The following is a 20425-nucleotide window of genomic DNA, read 5'->3' as shown; positions in this document are numbered from 1 at the left end:
ACACAAATATCCAAAAGTGGCCCTTGAGAATGGAGGCGTTGAAGGCTTGTCATGCTCAGCAATTCCCTGGGCTGCTGGTCAGGGGTTAAACTAGGAAGAAAAGGGACTTTGCCAACTGCCTCACTTCAAGTTGATTTCTAAACATAAAATTGTAATTCAGTCTGAGTAATTATAACATCTGCTCCTAAAGTGATAATTGCCATTCTGGTGTCCTTTGATCAGTTTCTTGTAATTAACACCTATTTACGTACTCCAGGAGGAGAATGATAGAGATGTAGATATAGACAGTCAGACAGACAGGCAGATCTTCTCCTGCTTGAAATTCTAGAAAAGGGTGAAGGGTTATCTGGGTATAAATGAGAAGGCACAACATAATCTTTAAAAGAACAGCATATTTATTGTTGTTAGAGCCCTACCTGTCCTGACACTGTTTGGAGATTATGTGGGAGATGTGCCTGAAGACCCTGTTCTTGCTGCCAGGCTAATCAGAGGGCCCCTGAGGGTCTATGAGGGACAGTGCTGCCCCCTGTTGTCCCCACCATTCTCACAGCTGCTACTAGGAGGTGACAGCTCCAGACCTGTTGAAGGAAGGTGGCCCCTTTGTCTGGGGAGTGTAAATAACCAGCATTTGTTTCCTAAGGACCTGCGTACCGTCTAGGTTTCCCTAAATCTGGTCCTGAAAGCAGTTCTAACATTCAGTCAAGTAAAACCCTACTGTGGTAGGGCCCACAGTAAATTGCTTCCTGTGTGATTTGAACACAAAAGCAGCCCACAGTGGCTGTACCCAAGAATTGTTTCCTGTCTAATATGTTAGCATGTTCTCTGTATTTATTACCAGCAGTTTACAATTCCCTTGAGTAAAATGTAGAAAATAATGACATTTTAACTGAAAGTCCCAGTCCCCCACCCCTTCCCTATTATGGCCAGTTACTCTGTTACATGACCTTCACAAGTCCTTCCTGCAACCTCACAAAAAACATTGTGGGGTCTGTGAATCAGAGCAATCTTTGATATTTGAAGATGCTCAAATTGACTTAGTAACTTTCATAAAATACAGTTTCCCCTATGGTAGTAAAATTAGGACCTATTTGAACATATGCGTTCTTGTCTTCCGTGTTGCCTCACACCACTTTGATGAAACTGAAATCTCGAAGAGAATACTGGCAGGTGTCCACAGTAAAGGAGCGGGGAGCTTCTGCTAATGGCCAAAATAAGTTTGATTTTGCAGCACCCAAATTTATTAGAAGGCACATACTTTTCAACATAGGTGGCTCATAAAGCTTGAGCAGACAGACGGGACAGATGTTCTTGCTAACCTGCAAGTCGTCGTTGGTGCGGGACAGTTTGTGAACATTTTCAAACAAGAAAAATGGTGTATGCACTTCTGAGTTTTAATGAACAGATACATTTTAATGTCTTTTTACATATCAAAGTCATTACAAATCATATAATGATGATGATGAGCTAAGATACGTGACTTCGGGTCCCCACTGCCTATTATCTGTGTGTCCCTGGGCAAGTTGTCTTGTAAAGTGCAAACGAGATAAAATAATCCACAAAGGCACCTGGTACAGTCCCAGTGCACCGGACAGGAAGTAAGCACAGGCGTTAGCTTGGGGCTCCCCCTCCCCCTTCCTTTTAGAGAACAAGTTGGAATCTTCAGTTTGTAAAACCTGCAGCACTTGTCCAGGGCACCCTGCAAGCATGTTTGAACACCTACTGCGTGTGCTGGGCTGGAGATATGAAGCAAACTCACACATACATCTCTGCCCACCCAGAAAAGAGCTAATTACTTGGAGCATGAGTGTGAGCCAGGGACTACTCTAGACCTTTTGCACAGACTTATTCTATACTGTGTCCTGTTGCTGTCTGCTTTTTATAGAGGAAAAACTGAGCCCACGGGAAGACCCAGGGGCCAAAAGCTCAGGGTCTGGGAGTCAGACAGAAAGTTCAAGTCTCAGCTCTGTATGAAGAAAACCTGCAGTGATTTAATGTCCCTGAGCTTGATTCCCCACCTGTAGCGTGGGGTAACCAGAATGCCTGTCTTATAGGGTTCTTTACTGAGGCCAGTCAGCGAGGAGAGCAGGAGTGAGGCCTGGGTCTTCCCCATTCTGAGGAAGGCTTGTTTCAGGCCAGACCCTGTAGCCAGGAAGGGCACCAAAACCAAGTATGAGATTGGAGTGCTACAGACTCATGGCCTTTTTCTTCCTTTGTCCTTTTTATTCCTTCTTTAGGATTTTTTTTTTTTAATGGATGTGAAGTCTTCCTGGACCCTTTTCTGTAGTTATATTTACTCTTTTAGTGCAGAATGTGTGGTTTAAAAACATTAAAATTGTTGGATTTCAGGACTGAGTCCACCAAATTTTAACATACTTGAGGTTTAGCCAAGTCTCTGAATATCAGGCAACTTCTGAGCCTGGAGGAAAATGTTTCACATATTCATAACACCAAAGTGGCTTAAGAAAAGGGCCCTCACATCCATGTCATTGATCCTTTTTAACCCTAAGTGTGTTATCTGTGCGTAACCAAAATGGAACACAGAAGCGAGCATAAACGGGTGCATCTTTCTGAAAGTCATCGTCATGAGGTTAACAACTGGAGCAGCTTCAGTGTGATGCTTTTTCTGCAGCAACACATTTAGAAAGAGACTTGGCGAAGATCAAATGACCTCCTTGTCCACGCGCCACACAACTTGGAGGGAGGGTGCTGCTATTTTTGGAGTGTCCTTCCCACATGTGTTCTGTTCAGCCCTCTTACAAAACTGCCAGCTTCACCCGAGCTCATGGATGCTGAATCTTTTAGAAAGTCCTTTGAGTTTATTATCTTACCTTCTTAGGGTCACTTGAGGTTTAAATGATATCTTTGTGTCATATTACATAGAGTACTGGCACCATATAATATAGTTTCTGTTAGGAAAAAGTTCCAATTCCTCTGTCCATAGATATGGCTCCCTTTAAAATGTGTGGGTTTTTAAAATATGTTGTTCAGTCATGGCGTTTCCGTGGGAGAGAAGGTAGGAGGGAAGCCACGAGGAGCAATGGTTGTTAGATCAAGACGGACTAACAAGAGCAGAAGAAAGTTTAGAAATGTTACTTCAACTGGCTTGTTATCAGAAGCCTGGACATACAGAAGGCTTTTCTCTTTCAATGTTTTTAACTCGAAGAATCCAGCCACTTGTACCAAAAACCCCAGTGTGATATGCGTTTCTGTTGGCCCACTTTGCCTCAGAGCAGAAATGATAGAAGCATTTCGGAGTCAGATGAGAGACCAGTGGCTGATGGAAGGCGTGGCCCTCTGAGAGGCAGTGGGAGCCCCCCGCCTCTCAGTGAGAGTAGGTGTCTGCAGTAGACGCGGAGCCCGGTGCACACGCAGCTCTGTGCGCTGCAGCACGGAGAGCCAGGGGTGGGGTGGGGCCTGGTTAGCCTGAGATAAAGCATTGTTACCAGCGCGGTGTCATTACAAAAACTGTGCCCTGCAGGTAAAGGTTTTGCATGCGTGCATCTTGTTCTTGAACCAGTCAAGGGGACATGATGATAAAGAAGTGATTTTTGCAGACTTATGCGCAATGATACAATAAACATTATAAAACACTGTGTAACACCATAAACAACACTGTATTGGGGTTTATATACACAGGTGGATTCGCAGCTGCGGTCACCACACCTCTGGATGTGGCGAAAACAAGAATCATGTTGGCAAAGGTAAGTGGTAAAATAACATAATGTGGACGTAACAGACGCTCCTGTATACTAGCACTGGGGCTTATGTGTACATAAAGTGACGAAAAGTGGGAAACTCTTCCCCGTAGGAGCAGCCTTATTCTGCTGTTGAACCACCAATGCGGCTGACATTGACGAGACAATCTGTATTGCTGTCGCTGTAAGCCGTGTCTGTGTAATCATTTTCAACTGCATTACGAGAGCGAGCAGGGCTGGTAGGGCCTCTGCGTGGTAAGACTACATTCGAATTACCTCTATCTTTACCACTGACACACCCGAGGCTCAGAGTCAGCTTGCTTCATGCCACACAACAGGTGAACTAACTACAGGCTCTTGAATTTAGGTCATGCTTAGCCTTAACTGGGTAACTTAGGAGAGTTGTCAGAATTGTTACAATTTTTTCCTTAAAAAGAAATATTGTTTAAAAAAAAAAAAACTACAGACTTCACGGATGCCATACATATAACGTAGCTGGAGACTAAATAAAAAATAAAGTCATGCGCTTGTGGAAAAGTATATGACTTTTCCTAAAGATGTCAACCGTGTTTTAAATTGAACATAATAATACTACCCTTCAATAAATGTGTTTATTAGCCACTGAGGTGAGTTTCGTAAGTGCACCATCTATACTGACTGCCCGCTTTTCTCAGTTCAGGTGCGGGCGCTCTCAGCGGCCCTCCCCTCCGGAGTTGAGTGTGCGCTCTCTAGGGGCGCGTTTCCTGTCAGTAGCTGTATGTCAGTATCTGGGTGTGATTTTACTACTTAGAAGTATGTGTGAATTATCTGAGTGTGGATTTCATAGTCAGCAGTTGTACATGGGTTATCTGGATGTGGTTTTCCTGTTCCGTGGTTGTATGTGAATTCCCAGGGTGTGATTTGCCTGCATAGTAGTGTAAGTGAAATGTCTGGCTATGGATGTCTTGGTCATGAGTTAGTTGTACGTGAATTATCTGGGTGTGGTTCTCTTGGTCCGTGGTTTTATGTGAATTATCTGGGTGTTATTTTCCTGTTTGGTAGTTGTACATTATCTTGTTGCAATTATCTTGTTCAGTGGCTGTTTGTGAGTTATCTGGGTGTGATTTTCCTGTTAACACAGTACTTGTACATGAATAATCTGGGTGAGCTCTACTCACCTTTTGATAACGAGACCAGGACAAGCGGCTTTCTGGGGCTTAAGCCAAATCAGTGCTTGCTTGTGGGCTTGAAGATAAGGCCCTCTGGTGTAGTGAGATCCAGGGCTCATGATTCCTCAGAAACTCCCCAGTCTACTTAAAACTATCTTAGACGAAGGCATTAGGGAGCTGTGTGCCCAAGGGTGTCATCTGTAAGTTGGAGACTTTCATGAGATAATGGCTTCTCTTTTGTCCTTTCATGCAGGCCGGTTCCAGAACTGCTAGCGGGAATGTCCTCTCCGCCCTGCACGGGGTCTGGCGGACACAGGGATTGTCAGGGTAAGAATGAGAAAGAATGTTCATCTATCTCACTCTCTCCACTGCTTTGTCCCCTTCGAGCCTGACGTAGGACAAACCCTTTTCTTTCTTCTGCTTGTGCCCTGGCTGGGGGTGTCTTTGTTTATATGTATTGGGCCAAATTTTACATTTGATTTTGGTTATGTGAGATAATATTGCACAATCAAGGTGATGCGGTCTTGTGGCCAGGTGGTTCCCAGCCTTGTTCATCTTGATGTGAGCTGCTGCCCATGTGTGTGGCTCCTGCTAGCTTCTGGGCTGCAGCATTGAGAAGACAGGCTTCCAGTTTTGTGATGCAGCAACTCGATGAGCAAGGGTAACATTATCGGGAGAAAGCATTTGTGGTCTGGGGTGCTGTTCACTGTTATTAGCCACAAATGCCTCCCAGCACCCGTAGTGCCAGACCCCGACTGGAAAGCACTGCTCTGTATTATCAGCAAAGTGCCTCAGACCTTTAGCATCCTGTCCCCAAAAGCTCTCTGCAAAATGTTGTTTCAGTGTTGCTTTTAAGCAGAGACTTACAAAGCTGTCTGAATGCTGGGATCTGTGCAGATACGGGAAATTACAATTTTCTCTTTGGAATCATCTACCAGGGATTTTCCTCAGCAGCAGCCTCCTCTGGGAGAAGGTCATGACTGAGCCCAGTGACAGGGCTGGCTGGTGTGGACCCAGAGGGGGCTGGTACCACCTCCTCATTTATTTGACAGCAGGAGTTTGAGTTGGTTGATGGTTTGGGGATCATGAAGCATGTGGGTCAGGCCCCAGGTAAGATTTTTGAAGGAGAACAGCCTCATCACCTATTCAAAATTTTCATCTGGAAGTTTGAAAAGTAGGTAGTGTTGGATGGTTGTGTGAATACGACCGCTCTAGATGGACTGATGCTGGCTGCCTGAAGGATGTAAGGCTTCTGAGATAAGAACTGGGATTAACAGAGGAACAGTCGAGCATGGGAAGGCCAGAGCGGTGGCTTCTATGCCTGGCCAGCCATTTATGGCTAGCACTCTGGGAGGAAATGCGAATCTGGTTGCTCAGAGCTGAGGCGTACTGATTTGGACAACAATTCCACCCTGAACAAAGACATGGTGTGAGAAGAAAGTGAGGGCTAAAGCAGCTTAGAAGCAGGTAAAAGACCCTTACTGTTCCGGTTAGTTTGGGGCTACACAGAGGCGTGACATGTGGTAGCATTTTTAGATCATGAAGTCAGGCTGCCGAATTTCAGTGTCTTATTCATTTCAATATAATTCATATTTCATGCTATGGCAACTTTTAGTCAAACCTCTGCTTTTGACCTTAGTTTTATGGATTTGGTGTGAAGCTGTGACCCACCTGCCTGTCTTGAGAAAGTGGTGATGCGTGGATCGTAGGAGGCCTGACCGGCCAAACCGTGGCCACTGAGAGCTTGTAGAGAAGGGATTTCCTTGAGTAGCTGACATTAAATCTTCCCTGTCCCAGTTGTGATGTGAACTTGATGTTACACAACTAGGCGGTGCAGAACTATGGGCAGAGGACCGGGGTCAGAGACATGTGAAGGGCCTCTGTCCCTACCATCAGTCCTGAAAAGGTAATTTGGAGTTTTGCTTAATTCTGGAAGCTCCTTAAGTCTTGGGCTCTCACAGACCTCAGAGTTGGGCGGGTTCAGTTCCCGAAATACAATAATAATACAATAAAGCGAGTTATGATCTTTTTGCTGGTGGAGGGTCTTACCTTCAATTTGTAAAAAAAAAAAAAAAAAAAAAAAAGCAACATCTTTGAAGTGCAGTTAAACAAAATGCAATAAAGTGCAATGTGCCTGTATGCAGTTTTCCAGGAGCCAAGCTTGTCACTTAAGGAATGACAATTTTCATAGCTTCCTATTAAAATGATAAAAGACAAAAAAATAATTTGACAAAAGAATTGTAACCAGAAGCAGGGAAAACAAGCAAAAACTCCAACAATTGTGCACACTGTTCTGATGACGGGTCCGAGACATTCTCAGCCCGCAGGGGTCTCGGCGGCTCCCTCGGTCCTGCTTCCACCCACTGCGGACTCCTGCCGCTGCCCTCACTGCACCTGCCAGTGTCACCAGGTCCTTGGGTGCCCCACAGGTTCAGGGTCCACGTCACAGTGAAAGGGCACTAAGCTCCCAGGGAGAAGGAAAGGGGCGACCCTTTGGTGTCATGTTGGTTTGCTCCACGTTCTGGCGCACCTTTGGTTTCTCCAAATAAAACTGGTGTGCTTGTTGGTGCAGCATCCAGAAAGCCAGCAGGAAACTGCTCACCCTGCAGTGCTCCGTCCTGCTTTTCTGGTCATGTTTTCTCGACTGTGCCCTGGACGGAAGAACTGCCACGGCCATGAGCGCCCTCCACATGCCCGGCTCTCTGCTAAGTGCTCTATGTCTGCTGTCGTGTTTGATCTGTGCTCACTCAGAACGGCCCTGCTCCCCTCGTCTGCCACACTGTGCAAGTGTCTCTGCTTTAAGGCTATGCGTGTGATAAACAACTTGACTGTCATCTAGTGAAACCATGAACTGCCTCCTTCTGCCTCTTGCCAGGAGCAGCTGAGCTCATTAGATGCAAAAGCTGAACCAAGACACTGGCTTTAAGGAGAAGTCAGATAGAAAGGAGCAGGGAGGGTGGCTTTGTGGCCAGCGTGGGCTCCCAGCCTCTGCTGGCCTCCTTCCCACACCCTCCCTTTGTGGGGTGAGGCAAGGAGATTCATCTGTTTTTCAAGCCAGAAGGACACAGTGGCCTCAGAGTGCTAACTTATGAGTTTTTGTCCTCATCAAGCACCTCAGGCAAAAACCATTTGCATGATGCTGAGATGAACAACTTTTTTTCTTACAAGTGTATTTTGGTTTCCCATGGAATATTCATGGTTATTTCTAGACAAGAAAAAGAGGTTCTAATTTTATCTGTAGTATTTTACCTAATGATTTAAGTCCTTACTTAGCTAATTAAAATCAGGACACCCTAACACTACCCTCCAATCTGCTTTCCTCAAAAGTGCTAAGCGCTGCACACTAAGGGGTTGGGAAGCTGACCTCGCCCTCCGTGGTGCACGAAGGCGGCGGCCGGGGCCCTCTACCTGGGCAGCAGGGCTTTCTTCCTGGCATTTCTTGGCAAGCCCCCGTTTGGCTTATTGTGGAGGCTTTTCTCTTATTTGAGAAGATACACAAACTACTATGGGCATAACCTGACCATTTTCAGTTTTCTTCTGTAGACCTGATCTTTTCACTAGTAAATCCACTATTTCTGATTTCGTAATTTTGCTTTTGTGCTTACAAAAGTAACACTCCCGGTTAATAAATGAAGCTGTCATCACAGAAGTACAAGTTGTTTGCGGCAGTGCTGCGCCACAGGTGCAGTGTGGGCACGCCCACCGTGTGTTACAGGCGCGCTCCTGACACACATGCGGCTGGGGGACTCGACGTTCTCAGAACCCATCCTGCGCACTTTCTGTGTTGGTGTCTCCTGCCTGCCCCGGTCTTCGCAGCTTCCGGCTCCTCTGCGTGTGGGCACTGCACCAGAATTTGTGTAGCCAGAGGGGGGGTATTTGCAGGTTTTTTTTAAAAATCAGCAATGTCGTGATGAACATCTTCAAACAGATACCTGCGCACAGCTACTGGAGGGTTTTTAAAGAATGAATCCTGCCCTGGCCGGGTGGCTCAATTGGCTGCAGTGTCCCCGCTTACACGAAAATGTTTTGGGTTAGAGCCCCGGTCCAGGCACATGTGGAACTGGTTGATGTTTCTCTCCCTTCTTCTTTCTCTAAGATCAATAAACATATCCTCAAGTGAGGATTTAAAAAAAAAAAAAGAATGAAATCTCCAATATACATCCATAGTGACATTGTTCTTTTACTTTGCATTTCCTCAATTATTCCAAAGTTGCAACTTTGACAGTAAGTCATCTTCTGAGGTGCTTGGGCACTGAAGCTGCTACTCCTTTCCCTGCCACAGCCCCATTCACCTTTATTCTCCTTCCTCAGAGGAGAAAGAAAATGGAATCTGTGGAGATTTGCCTCCCGCTGTGGCATCATATTTGTGGGTCTCTCAGGACAAAATGTGCCTGAGTCAATGGGAGGAACAGCAGAGTTGTCCAAAAATCTCCTCCTAACACCCCGAGACCACTGCGGGCTTCCAGGGTGGGCTGTGCCCTTTGACCACTTGCTGATTCCATCATCTCTAAAAGACAGAAATAGTTTGAAAGTTTTAAACAGGACTATTGTGGGGACTGAGTTACTATTTCTTGACTAATTATTTGACTTAATTGTGAGTGCTCACTAGTAAGCTGTCTGGTATGTAGCCATTTCGCCAGCCAACAGCTGGGCTCAGACTTCAGCAAGTATACTTGGGAATGTAATTTAGTGCCATTCTAAAAGGAAAAACACACATTTAAGTACTGTGTGGGGTTTAATGAGCATGGACTGTTGAACTGAGCAAGCTGTGGGTGTTGGAATTTAACCTTTTTGGCACACAAAATATTTTTTAAAATCTTTGTTTTGTTGCCCCTAGATTATTTGCAGGTGTCTTCCCTCGAATGGCAGCCATCAGTCTGGGAGGTTTCATCTTTCTTGGTGCTTATGACCAAACTCGCAGCTTGCTGTTGAAACTTGGCAAAGAGAGCCCATGAATCCCACAGCCCTGCATCCCCTTCTTTCATGAAGGGGCTGTGCTGTGAGAGCTGATCCGGTCCAGCGAGCAGCTGTTCGGCCATCTGAACCGCGAAACACAGGGCTGAAACCCAGCTCTGCGGAATACGACACGGAGAACGCGTTTTCCGTGCTACAGGCTGGCTGGAATGGTGTCGTCAGCCTATTTGCCAGAAAGAAAACGAAGTCCACAGCGGTACTTGGAATAATTTTCTCAGAACCACTTAATAAATAAGTTTGGTGATGCTGAGTCCTGCCCTTGCAGAGCTTTCATTTGGTTGTATCTGACCTTTGGTTTCCTGCCCCATGATAGCAGATTTGACAGACATGGCTATTAATTTTTAAAAAATGGCTAGACTGCGGAAGGGAGGGGCCAGGGAAATGGTGGTGCATGTGAGTGCGTTTCTCCCCTGGATTAATCACTACTGTGTAAGCTAATAGCTTTGTTTAAAAGAATGAACTACAGGTGCATGTGAGCATTCTTGCTGGGTAACCAGGCTGTGCCCTCTGACTTAACCTGTAAAAACATACAATTGTATTTAACAGAGAAGTGTCCAGCGGCCCACGTGGTGTGTGAAAGAGAGCAAGCAGTTGCAGGTCCATGGCCAGGCAGGCCCCATGAGCATGGGAGCGGAAGGCGTGCGGGGCCCTCAGTGGCAGCTGGGCTGAACTCCACTCTTTCCCATTTCAGACCGAAGGATGGGCCAGGCCAGCTTCGCAGACACTGTTATTTCTTGGTTCCTAATTAGTAAGCTTTTCCTGAAGCTTTAAGCTCAACATTGGAAAGAGAAAGGATGAAATGGGAAGGTAACCATTCTAGAACTTGACTGATAAACTCCAGGTGTTGGAAAAATTCAGAATCTCAGAAATCTAATGCTGCCGTGTCTTCCCTGGAGCCACAGTACACCGTCCTGCCTGCTGACATTGTTTTGTTGGGTCGGGGGGGCAAATGTAATTAAAGGCAGAATGACTGCATTCATCAGGGCATCTCTGGAATTAAATGGGATGAAGTGGTGCTGGTTAATGTACACAGAAGAATGACCAAAGCCTCACACTTAACATTTATAAATGAAACTTTATTAAAGACACTTCAATGCCATTTGTTAGACACTTCAATATTTTACATGTTTTTCAATGTACATTGTACCAAAATTTCTATAAATAAATAACTTTGTACATGAAAGTAATACTTCCTCTTTCACATTGCCTCTCAGAAGCAGCAAATTCACATATGTTGTGGAAGTAACATTAAGCAGTTCACTGTTGAGAGCAAAATTCTAAATGTGCTTACTTTTTGGAACAGTGATGACATTTGACAGTAAAATCTAACAAAGCAACCATTTTGTCAATATACCTTCAGCTTTTTGGCGAAAAGACCTTGCTTTCTAAGCCTTTAAGGACCTTGTTAGTTTCAATGTAATTTTTCCTGAAGTACACATTGGCACTCACAAGTCGGTTAGCTACCGGTCTCAAAAGTGCAAATATACCCAGAACCCAGGTCAGGGGCTAAAGCTTGCAAGTCCAAGCCTGGGTCCGTGTGTGCGAGGGAAGGACATGGACAGGCCTGCTCCCAGCCCTCAGTCAAGATAAGCTAGCCCTGGAAAGGAAGGACTTGATCCTTCTCCCCTAAGATCAATATAATATTAATCATGTTGGCAGACTAAAATGTCACTGAAAAATCCACAGGTACCAACAGCAGCAACTTCTCTCGCATTAGAAAGCCTCAAATGATACTGACAAGACCACATTTGCTTTTATCACAGAAGGAAGAGAGGCTTAATTGTTCGGACCAAATGCTCGTAGTGGATTCACAACCCGCACTCGTGCTTGTTAAAGCAACTACGGGAAAGTCACTCACTGCAGAGGTCCACGAACCCCGTGGGTCTGGGCTTCACGGGGCGGGGGGGGGGGGGGGGGGGGGCGGGGGTCTTCGGCACGAGCCACCACACATGAGCAACACTGACATGAAGTTACTTCCAGTGGAAACCAAGTCTCTGCCCGTAAAGCATCCCAGGGGCCTGTTCTATGATGTGCTACTCGGGTAGGACTTTCCCTCGTTCCCACCCACTAAAGCTCCTCAGGGCAAATGTGGCTTTTAGCTTCTATAAATTCTATCCATACATTAAGGCACCAGAACTATCCCCGCTCCTTCCAAAATTAAACAGCAACCTGATAGGAAAAATATTGTCAAAATTGTATGATTTTTTGTTAACCATGCACTAAAGATTAAAATATCCTCTGTAAAATATAATATATATGAAATCTCTGAAAACTCTTATATACAATGGTATCAAATACTTTTCTGCCTTTTGTACACAGTAGCCTCCTCCATTCTGTGACTTCAGCTGCAAGTCCTTTAAACTACTGACACTCCACATGGAAGTTAAAACTGTACAGATCAGTGACGCTTGAACCCAAGCTTACTCACAGCCTCTCCTACCTCTCCTTCCCACAGACATCGCCACAAGAGCTGAGGTAGACAACGCCTAGATCTGCGGTGCAAACCGCAGTGGCCCACTCCGCTTCCCAGGGAGCTGTCCTGTCAGTGGCGTGGACTCAGTACTGGAGGCACATGCTCTGGGGAGTGGTCCGTTGGAAAGAAGCAAGTGCTGGCCTTCGCTGGGGATGTCGGGAAAGCCTGAAGGGGCTCGTGTGAACTCAGAACTTGCAGGAGTTAATGGAGAGGAAGGCTGGAGGTCTATGGAGTCTGGCTCACACAACCTTGCTAACGTCCACGAAGAGGCCCCTAACAAGAAAGGAGAGGGCACGTCAGACCCTCTAGCCTGGCTGTTTCCGTGCCCATCCCAGATGCTGACGACTCCTGGGAAGAAAATAAACATTTACCTTTGCCATCTGGGGGCGCCCCAGAATTTTTCTTCAAGGATGTCAGCATTCTATCGTGGTTACTGGGGTAAAGGGACTCCCTGCAGTTGGTGTGGGGCCTGTCCAGAGTCCCACCGGGCAGATGTGGAGAATGTTCTTGGTCACTGTGACTGGGCTCCTGGCTGCTTGGTGTACCTGATTGTGTACTGTCTCTGGACACAGGCTGAGGACAGCAGGCTTGTTCCTTGGAGTGACTGTCCACATCAGGATTGCAGTCACTGCATACAACTGGGCCACTGTGCTCTGTAAGACACAGCAGGAGATGATCAGAACCATCAACTGAGGCCTCCACCCCCCACACAGGCTGCACTCCACCTCCGTGAGGCCAGAGCCCCACCCACTGTCAACTCTACGACCCCACCGTGCTCACATAAAAAGGACTGGGCAGACATCACACCATTAAGAATGGGGTCGTCCACGTTTAAACATTTCAGATTAAATTCTGTCAGACAACTTTGGTCACAGAAAGGAATCCCATTGGAAGAGACCACACAGTTCAGAAGCCAGGAGTCTTCTGAACAATTAGAAACATAATCTCCAGAGCTCTGGTGAAAAGGTCCTTTTGTTTGGGCTTTGCCTTTATTTAGGTTGCTTATAAATTTGGAAAGCTCATGTCCAGACTCACCACACCATTGGTTTATTTTAGAGACATCCTGCTCGAACCCAGAGCGCACCAGGCCCCACGCAGCTTCCACTGGATACCAACTTCCGAGACAGTCTCAGACAATACTGTGTCTCCCCCGGCCCTCCGTTAACAAGGTCAACCCAGATTTGGATTTCAAGAACAAAATCCCCCCTGACATACCCATCTTCTGTGGACCAGGTGTGCCATTGGCTTGCTCCATCACTTTCCACGGCTCCTTATTGTACCCAACACAGAGCTTGGGCTGCCTGCAGGTAACGACGTGAGCATCTGCCTCTGGATAGAGGCCTGCATCTCTTGGACAAATACCTGCAATAGAGCCCCACACTGTTGGATATGCCGGGCCTAGCACTTCACAGGAAGCCTGATGGAAAGAATGGACAACGCTGCTAGGACAGCCATTTCTAAAGTGTTCTCTAGTGTGGTGGGTCACAGCCCCCTTTTCAAAGACTGCCTTCTCAGCGGGCAGGCCTTTCAGTGCTCAGTCCTGTGAACGAGTTCCTGTAAGGGTCAACTTGCCCCGAGCATATGCTCTGTCTTCCCCACTGAAGCCGCTCAGCCTTGTGAGAGTTCTGGGTGTGAGGAGTTCAGGCTCTTAGTAAGAGATGCTCAGCCCAATGTAGTGACTTCCTAGGGGTTTTAAAACTTCGTAGAACTTGCACAGAGAGGTCCAAAAGCCCAACAGGCTTCTATCACCAGCTTTCCCGGTCAAATGGGCTCGATGCAATGCCATGCGCCTGCCCCGGGAGACAGCTGCAGGCCACCTCCCGCTAATGGGAACAGACACATCAGACTTGGAGGCCTTACCGTTGCTCTCAATGTGTCCATTGGCCTGATGGCCACCCTCAGTCCTGAGCACAGTTTCCTGTCGATCAGAAAGGGTCCCCTGAGAGGAGAGGTAGCTTGGAACATCTGGAGGCACAACAGTCTCATCTGCAAGGAGACAGGACAGTCACCCACCAGGTGTCCCAGTCCTTTGTGGTGACAAGGATATAGACACAGACCCAGGATCCCTCAGTGGTAGCTGTCAAGGCCGTGCAGAGATGATGTGCAGTCTCACACTGAGGCGGCCTCCCAGGATGTGCTGAGCCTCGCTTTATACCCAGGGGTAAAAAGTGTGGCAGTCCGATGCCCAAGCGCACAGAAGAGAGGAAGCAGTGATGGGAAGGGGCCGAGGTACAGAAACACTGAGATCGCTGTGGCCACAATCGCCCACGTGGCAACAAAGCATGTGCCCAGGGTGCCTCTGAATTACCAAAGAGAGAATTGCAGAGTTCATAATACTTATATTGGAGACTATTCCCATTTAATGCTAAATTCCTGGAACTTAAAAGTGTCAATGACACTAAAGCCTCAGCTGTCCAGAATGGCTCCATATTCTCAAATGTTCTAGAGTTTTAAATACACTGAAATCCTTGCAAGGGCCCCTGGACCTGGCCTCCCTCCCAAACGTCACTTCTCTCCTCCTCCCTGAAAACGGACTCGGCCAGGAGGGGCTCACCTGTGTTCGTGACGCTGTACTCCTCGCTCTTCTTCCTGGTCTGGTAGATGATGCAGACCCAGACCAAGGACGTCAGGACGATGCTGCACACCACAGCGATGGTGAAGATGCCTGCGGTGGTGCCGTCCCTCCTGCAGCCGGGGCTGGGCAGGACGCTCAGCTGGCTGTGAGCCCGCTCTGTGCCCAGGGCGTTGGACATCTCACAGGTGTACTGGCCTGCGTCCTCAGCCACCACGTTCTGCACAACCAGCAGCTGGTTGCCAGGGGTGAAGTGATGCCGCTCAGTGAGGCTCAGAGGGCGGTCCCCCTTGAGCCAGGTGATGCGGGGTGGAGGGCTCCCGGCCGCCTTGCACTGGAGAGCCACTGTGTCTCCCACGGACACCACACGGTCCTCCAAGGGCACCGCTAGGGATGGGGTTTCTGCAAGGCAGAGGAGATCTCAGTTAATTCTGGGGGCTCCAGAGGAGCTGGGGGCTTCTGGACAAAGGACAATCCACCACATGATTGAAATGCCACATGAGATCTTCTACTGGAGTGGCAAGCTTTTCAGAAGCCCTTCTAACACACTGACCGAGTCACTGCCATGCTGGGGGCGGCTCCTACAGGTACAATGAACTGTTGTCTTCCATTCCCCAACTGTCCTGTGCTTCTACACCTATCCTGCCCCATTCAGAGGTGGTTCTCATCTACAGTGTCTATACCTAAGCCTATTTTTTTTTTAAGAGATGAAATCACTTGTTAAAAAAAAACCTTAGAAAGTAGCCTAGAATGTTTCCAGAAACAGCTTACCACATTTCTGAACCTCAAGGTTGCACATACGGTTTCAGAACCTTGCCTCTAGGTATCTGTGATATTTAAGAAAACCTCTGTCATACACAACACGAACACATGTAAACACCCAGTGTAGCAACAGTCGAACCTAAGACAGTCAGGGTGGCATTCGCTGAAATGGAGCCGGCCGAGTTCTGGGCGGTACAGCTATAAACCCCCATGTCGCCTATTTTCACATCGGTGATGAAAAACACGTCATCGTCGGGCATGACATGCATGCGTCGCTCACGAGCAGCAGGGAAATCTGTGCCTCCGTCCTTCTGCCAGGCTATCTGGGGGTTAGGGTGGCCGGTGGCAGCACATTCAAGGCGGGCCATGGTGCCAGTCCGGATAGCGATGTCATGGGGCATTTTGGTGAATGATGGCAACACTGTAAAACACAATCCGGTTGGGTTATGGGATGCAAAGGCCAGCATCACCCTCTGGCAAACAGCCCTCCCACCGTGCCTGGGTGTCGGCTCACCGCCTCACCACCCTGCATGCCAAGGTCTGCCTACAACCACTCCTCTCACCTCTGAAAGAGGAGAAATAGGTCCCCAAGACCGCCCAGCTGCTCTCAACCACAGTGGAGCACTTCCATCCATCTCTCGGTACCCCTGAGGCTGGAGGCACCCCCTTTAACCAAGGCTTTCAATGAAACATTTCCCCCGTCTCTCACATGGTAACCAGGGTCTGTACTGGGATGCGCCATAAATGTCAGGGCCTGGTGCTGGCCCGCCATAAGTACCAGCAGAGAGCCTGGGAAACACAAACATCTCCAGCAAAAAGCAACTACAGAGGGAGGGTGACGTGCCCGCACCCTGGAGAAAGCAGTGGGTGAGCTCTGCCTCCTGCAGAAACCCGTCTGGAGAGGTAGTGTCAGTCCACGTTACTGTGTGCACGCAAGCTGAAGGCACTTATCCCACATTCTTACCCCAAATAGTCCCTGATACACTGGGAAGCATCCAGCCACATATTCCAGCGAAGGTTACTTTGGCAGGGAGTCTTAACAGTTCACTGAGTTTTTGAGAAACAATGAGGACTCCCTCAGAAAAGCCAAGAGAACCAAGTGGTAAAGAATATGTTTTTCTGTGTTCTGCAAGAGCTCAAGAACACATTAATTCCAGCACTTTTTAATGAGAGGTTTAATAATCAGGAAAATCTCGTTAGGTTATAGGGGTGGGGTGGTTAACTACTAAAGCTCCATACCTCCCTCCTCCTGTCCTAAACTCACTGCTACAAACAGCACAACAGGCCCCAAAGCTGTTTGCAGAGTAAAAATTACTGGTTAACACCACCCACAGGACGATTTGCTCTCAGGCCAGCACTCACACCAGCCTTGCACGCCACAGCCTCTGAGCAGTGCACCTGGCTGCCCACACCACTAAATAAAAGGCTTGGGCTCACAATCTCAGTTAACATAATAACTGCATAAAAAAGTCCCTCAAAACAAAGACTCCACTGAAAATAACCCTTTAATCTTTAAAACTTGTTCTGGGGCCAATGAAGGCGACAGTGTGACACAGGGCTGTCCCAGTGACTCCCGAGCACTGCCGTCTCAACCATCTCCACAGGGCCGACTGATCGAACAGTCGCACGTGGACTCCTAGGGGCCGAGCACCAGGACAACGAGCCGGCGCCTCCTTACCGTTCACAGTGAGCCTGGCCTTGTGTGAGTAGGTGGAGCCAAAGTGGTTGGTGATGACACACTGGTAGCGGCCCTCGTGCCCGAAAGTGACACGGCGGAGATGCAGGATGGTGGTGTACTCCATCACTTCCCCGTCCTGTGCCCGGACGTGGGCGAAGTTCTCCATGTCGGCGTTGACCAGGACCTCATTGTCCTTCTTCCAGGCAAAGGTCATAGGGGAGCTGCTGCTGCTGGCTGCTGAGCATGTGAACCGGATGTCCTTGCCCACCACAGCCATGGTCGTCTCTGGCTGGGTGATAATCTGTGGCTTTGGTAAGTCATCTGGGGAGAGAAGAGCCAACTCTAAGTCCCTCAGGCACCTATGACACAGAGGAACCAGCTGCTGTTCCAGGTGACATAAACTGAGCCAGACACAGCGGGACCTCACATCCTTGGATGTAGGAAGGAGGACTTTGGCAGGCACACTGGCTATGGCTATACCCAAAAAGTAGGAGCACGGGAGCCCCCGTGTCCCTAGAGGCGCTCCTGGTTAGGACCATCAGAGAAGGGACCACGGAGCTCGGGGCAGACCAGGAGGCAGCAGGACTCACACCTGCCTGGCAGTTCCCGGTAGGCCTGGGAATCCCACCCTTGCTCCTGCTCAGAGCACAAACCAGGAACTACTCAAATTCATCATTCTCTGACGACGAGGCTGCATTATTCCTGTCTGAGCTAGTGCACTGGACCTCAACCAGCCCTGGGCAAAAGATGGCAAGACCTACATTCCAACAATCAGAAGAAAAAAGAATTTCAAGCTACAAGTACAAATTTCAATGGTTTGAGAAACAGCAAGAGGGCAAGTCAACATTAAGGAATTATTTTTACTACAGCAGCTATTCTCCTGAGACTAGTTCTTCCTGTATTTAACCTTTCAATCTTGGGGTTGGAAAGAAACACATTAATGCCCCAGCCTCACACACTGAGCAAATTCACAGCTAAACCCGGGCTCCAGCGCCCTCTTGAAACACCACAAACTATCTTCCCGAAACTGATTATTCTGATTTGTAATTGAACCAACCCCTGCTCCTTTCTTGTTAAACACGTGGATGCCAAGAACCATCTAACGAGGTGACTATGCAGTAAATACTATGTGTGGTTTCAGTGGAAAATAAATTGCATCCAGCAGGTGACTGGTAACCACAGGCTGGGGCTTAACTCTGATCATAGGAATGACTCCCATAATGAGGAGCTCCTCCTGGCTCCTTGCCCTTCATGGAAAACAATCACAAAGACAGTCTTACCACACACGAAACTCTCTGGCGGAACAGAGAAAATGCTCTGGCCCTTCAGTGATTCTGGGTGGGCACAGGTGGCTGTCACGAAGGCCTGCAGCATCCTGCCCAGTAACCACGGGGGCAGCCACTTCAGCTGGCAGTCACACAGGAAGCTATCACTGCTGATGTGGCTGCAAGAAAAACACGAGGGACTTTTGAGGTGTAACTGAAAAAAGGAATATTCTCTCAGACACACAAGGATCCATCACCTCTGATTAGCTTCTGCCATTCACACCCACAAACTGGAAAGGGAAATGAATTCTTCTCCCAGTTCCTCTTCAATCACATAGACTCTACCTGGAGATTCAGATAAAATGTAGCTTCTGGTTTAATCAGTAGGTTGGGGCTGGATCCAAGACTCTGCATTTCTACCAAGGTCCCAGGTGACACTGACAAGGACGAACCTGAATAATACCAAGCTGGAGTTCACACATGTTCTGGGACAGACACTGCTCTCACTGGACCTCAGGGAGGCCAGCTCACTTCTGGCCTCTGACCATCCAATGGGGAGAGATGACACTCTCCTCTTTAACCACTGGGAATTTCCAACTTCAATCGGAGACTTTGATCTAAATTCTCAAACAAGTTCTGAGAAGGGCTCTATTTCTATATGACTGTTATCTTTTTATTTGGCAAAGCTGCATGTTTTCTTCCAAGTATAAGCCTGGCTGACGACTTCTGACTTGTTTGTGTATTTATCTCTACACCAGCCCTATCGGGAGGCCGATAGAAGTCAGCTCCGCTCCCTAAATAGCGCTTGTTAGTTAACTGCCACTGCCCAGGGAGCATGAGAATGCACAACTTTGGTTTTGTGAGGCTCCAACCAAAACAGAGATTATTTTCTTTTTCATTTCTCAGCAACTGAGGATCGGCTTTTTAAACAGAAATCTGAGTCGCCACCTCAGTGGACATTCTTTCCTGAGGAGTCACTCGAAGATAAGCCAACCAAAGAGCCTTGCAGCCCTGTTCCCGGAAGACCTGAAGGTCACGTGTGCAGAACGGGGTCCGGCCCACAGCAAGGACGAAGACCAAGAAAGAAGACACACGGGCTTCCCTGTCATCACCTGTCTCCAGGACGTCTGCCTAGAAATTCCAAAATGTCACGTGGGCCAGTATTATGGCAATAGCCTCCTTCTCCACCCACCATTTTCCTCAGACATCAAACAAAGCAACCAAATGTGTTTTCTCCCATTTCACTTCGGCCTTCTAATGAGCAGAGAAACCGTTGCCCTAGTGCGCAGCACGGGAAAATGAAATGGAAGCCCGGGAACCCAAGGCTGACTAAATTTTGTAAAATCTACTCTTCCCTCCTGCTCCTCGTCATTCCAAGATTAGTCAGGCCTCTTAACGTATTAAACTTATTGTAGGAAGTACTTTTTTAAAGACCCATATAACTGCTCTCGAAGCCATTGTAAGCAAGATGCTTGCCCACATTAGACCTTAAAACCAGCATTAGATTTTGAATCCATAATTTGGTGGGCAGGTAACTCTGCTTAGAGACATCTGGGGGACTGTTCTGCCTCGGAGTTACTGTAGAGGCAGGGGGGCTGTCACAGCAAACCCTGAGGACGCAGCCGAGTCCTGCTCAGCAACTGAGGAGCTTCCCAGCATGGAAAGGCTGCTGCCTGGACTGGAAACCTCATAACCTCATTGCCTTGGTGAAGAGCAAAAAACCAAAAAATGTAATGGGTGAAGAGCTCCCCATTACAGGGTATTTGGCGATACTGTCCCTTCTACATAGTCAACAGGAAAGCCTGGGTGTTACTGCACACACAAGACTAGAGGAAGCCACTGGAACTTCACTGTGAGA

The 20425-nt window shown here is 47.8% G+C and overlaps 2 protein-coding genes across 7 annotated transcripts in view; one reads left to right on the top strand and one right to left on the bottom strand.

The window, feature by feature from the left end:
• SLC25A26 (solute carrier family 25 member 26) overlaps positions 1 to 10067 on the top strand; it is a 159119-nt gene extending 149052 nt beyond the window's left edge. For all 6 annotated transcript variants that reach the window (XM_045192198.2, XM_053929642.1, XM_024556619.3 and 3 more), the window contains 3 exons: positions 3637 to 3701; positions 5097 to 5170; positions 9681 to 10067. In XM_045192198.2, the coding sequence (XP_045048133.1) occupies positions 3637 to 3701; positions 5097 to 5170; positions 9681 to 9798 (257 nt within the window). In that variant the 3' untranslated portion in view covers positions 9799 to 10067. The remainder of the gene's footprint in view (positions 1 to 3636; positions 3702 to 5096; positions 5171 to 9680) is intronic.
• An 805-nt stretch (positions 10068 to 10872) lies between these two features.
• LRIG1 (leucine rich repeats and immunoglobulin like domains 1) overlaps positions 10873 to 20425 on the bottom strand; it is a 102831-nt gene continuing 93278 nt past the window's right edge. Inside the window, exons 12-19 of the mRNA XM_024556617.3 lie at positions 18583 to 18746; positions 17303 to 17623; positions 15764 to 16045; positions 14845 to 15264; positions 14151 to 14276; positions 13506 to 13652; positions 12662 to 12943; positions 10873 to 12563 (exon numbers count right to left, since the gene is read on the bottom strand). Of these exons, the coding sequence (XP_024412385.2) occupies positions 12304 to 12563; positions 12662 to 12943; positions 13506 to 13652; positions 14151 to 14276; positions 14845 to 15264; positions 15764 to 16045; positions 17303 to 17623; positions 18583 to 18746 (2002 nt within the window). The 3' untranslated portion in view covers positions 10873 to 12303. The remainder of the gene's footprint in view (positions 12564 to 12661; positions 12944 to 13505; positions 13653 to 14150; positions 14277 to 14844; positions 15265 to 15763; positions 16046 to 17302; positions 17624 to 18582; positions 18747 to 20425) is intronic.

Source organism: Desmodus rotundus, chromosome 8 (assembly GCF_022682495.2).
Source record: "Desmodus rotundus isolate HL8 chromosome 8, HLdesRot8A.1, whole genome shotgun sequence".
Lineage (NCBI taxonomy): Eukaryota > Metazoa > Chordata > Mammalia > Chiroptera > Phyllostomidae > Desmodus > Desmodus rotundus.
The sequence above is the reverse complement of the archived record's forward strand: the minus strand, read 5'-3'. Positions and strand labels throughout refer to the sequence as shown.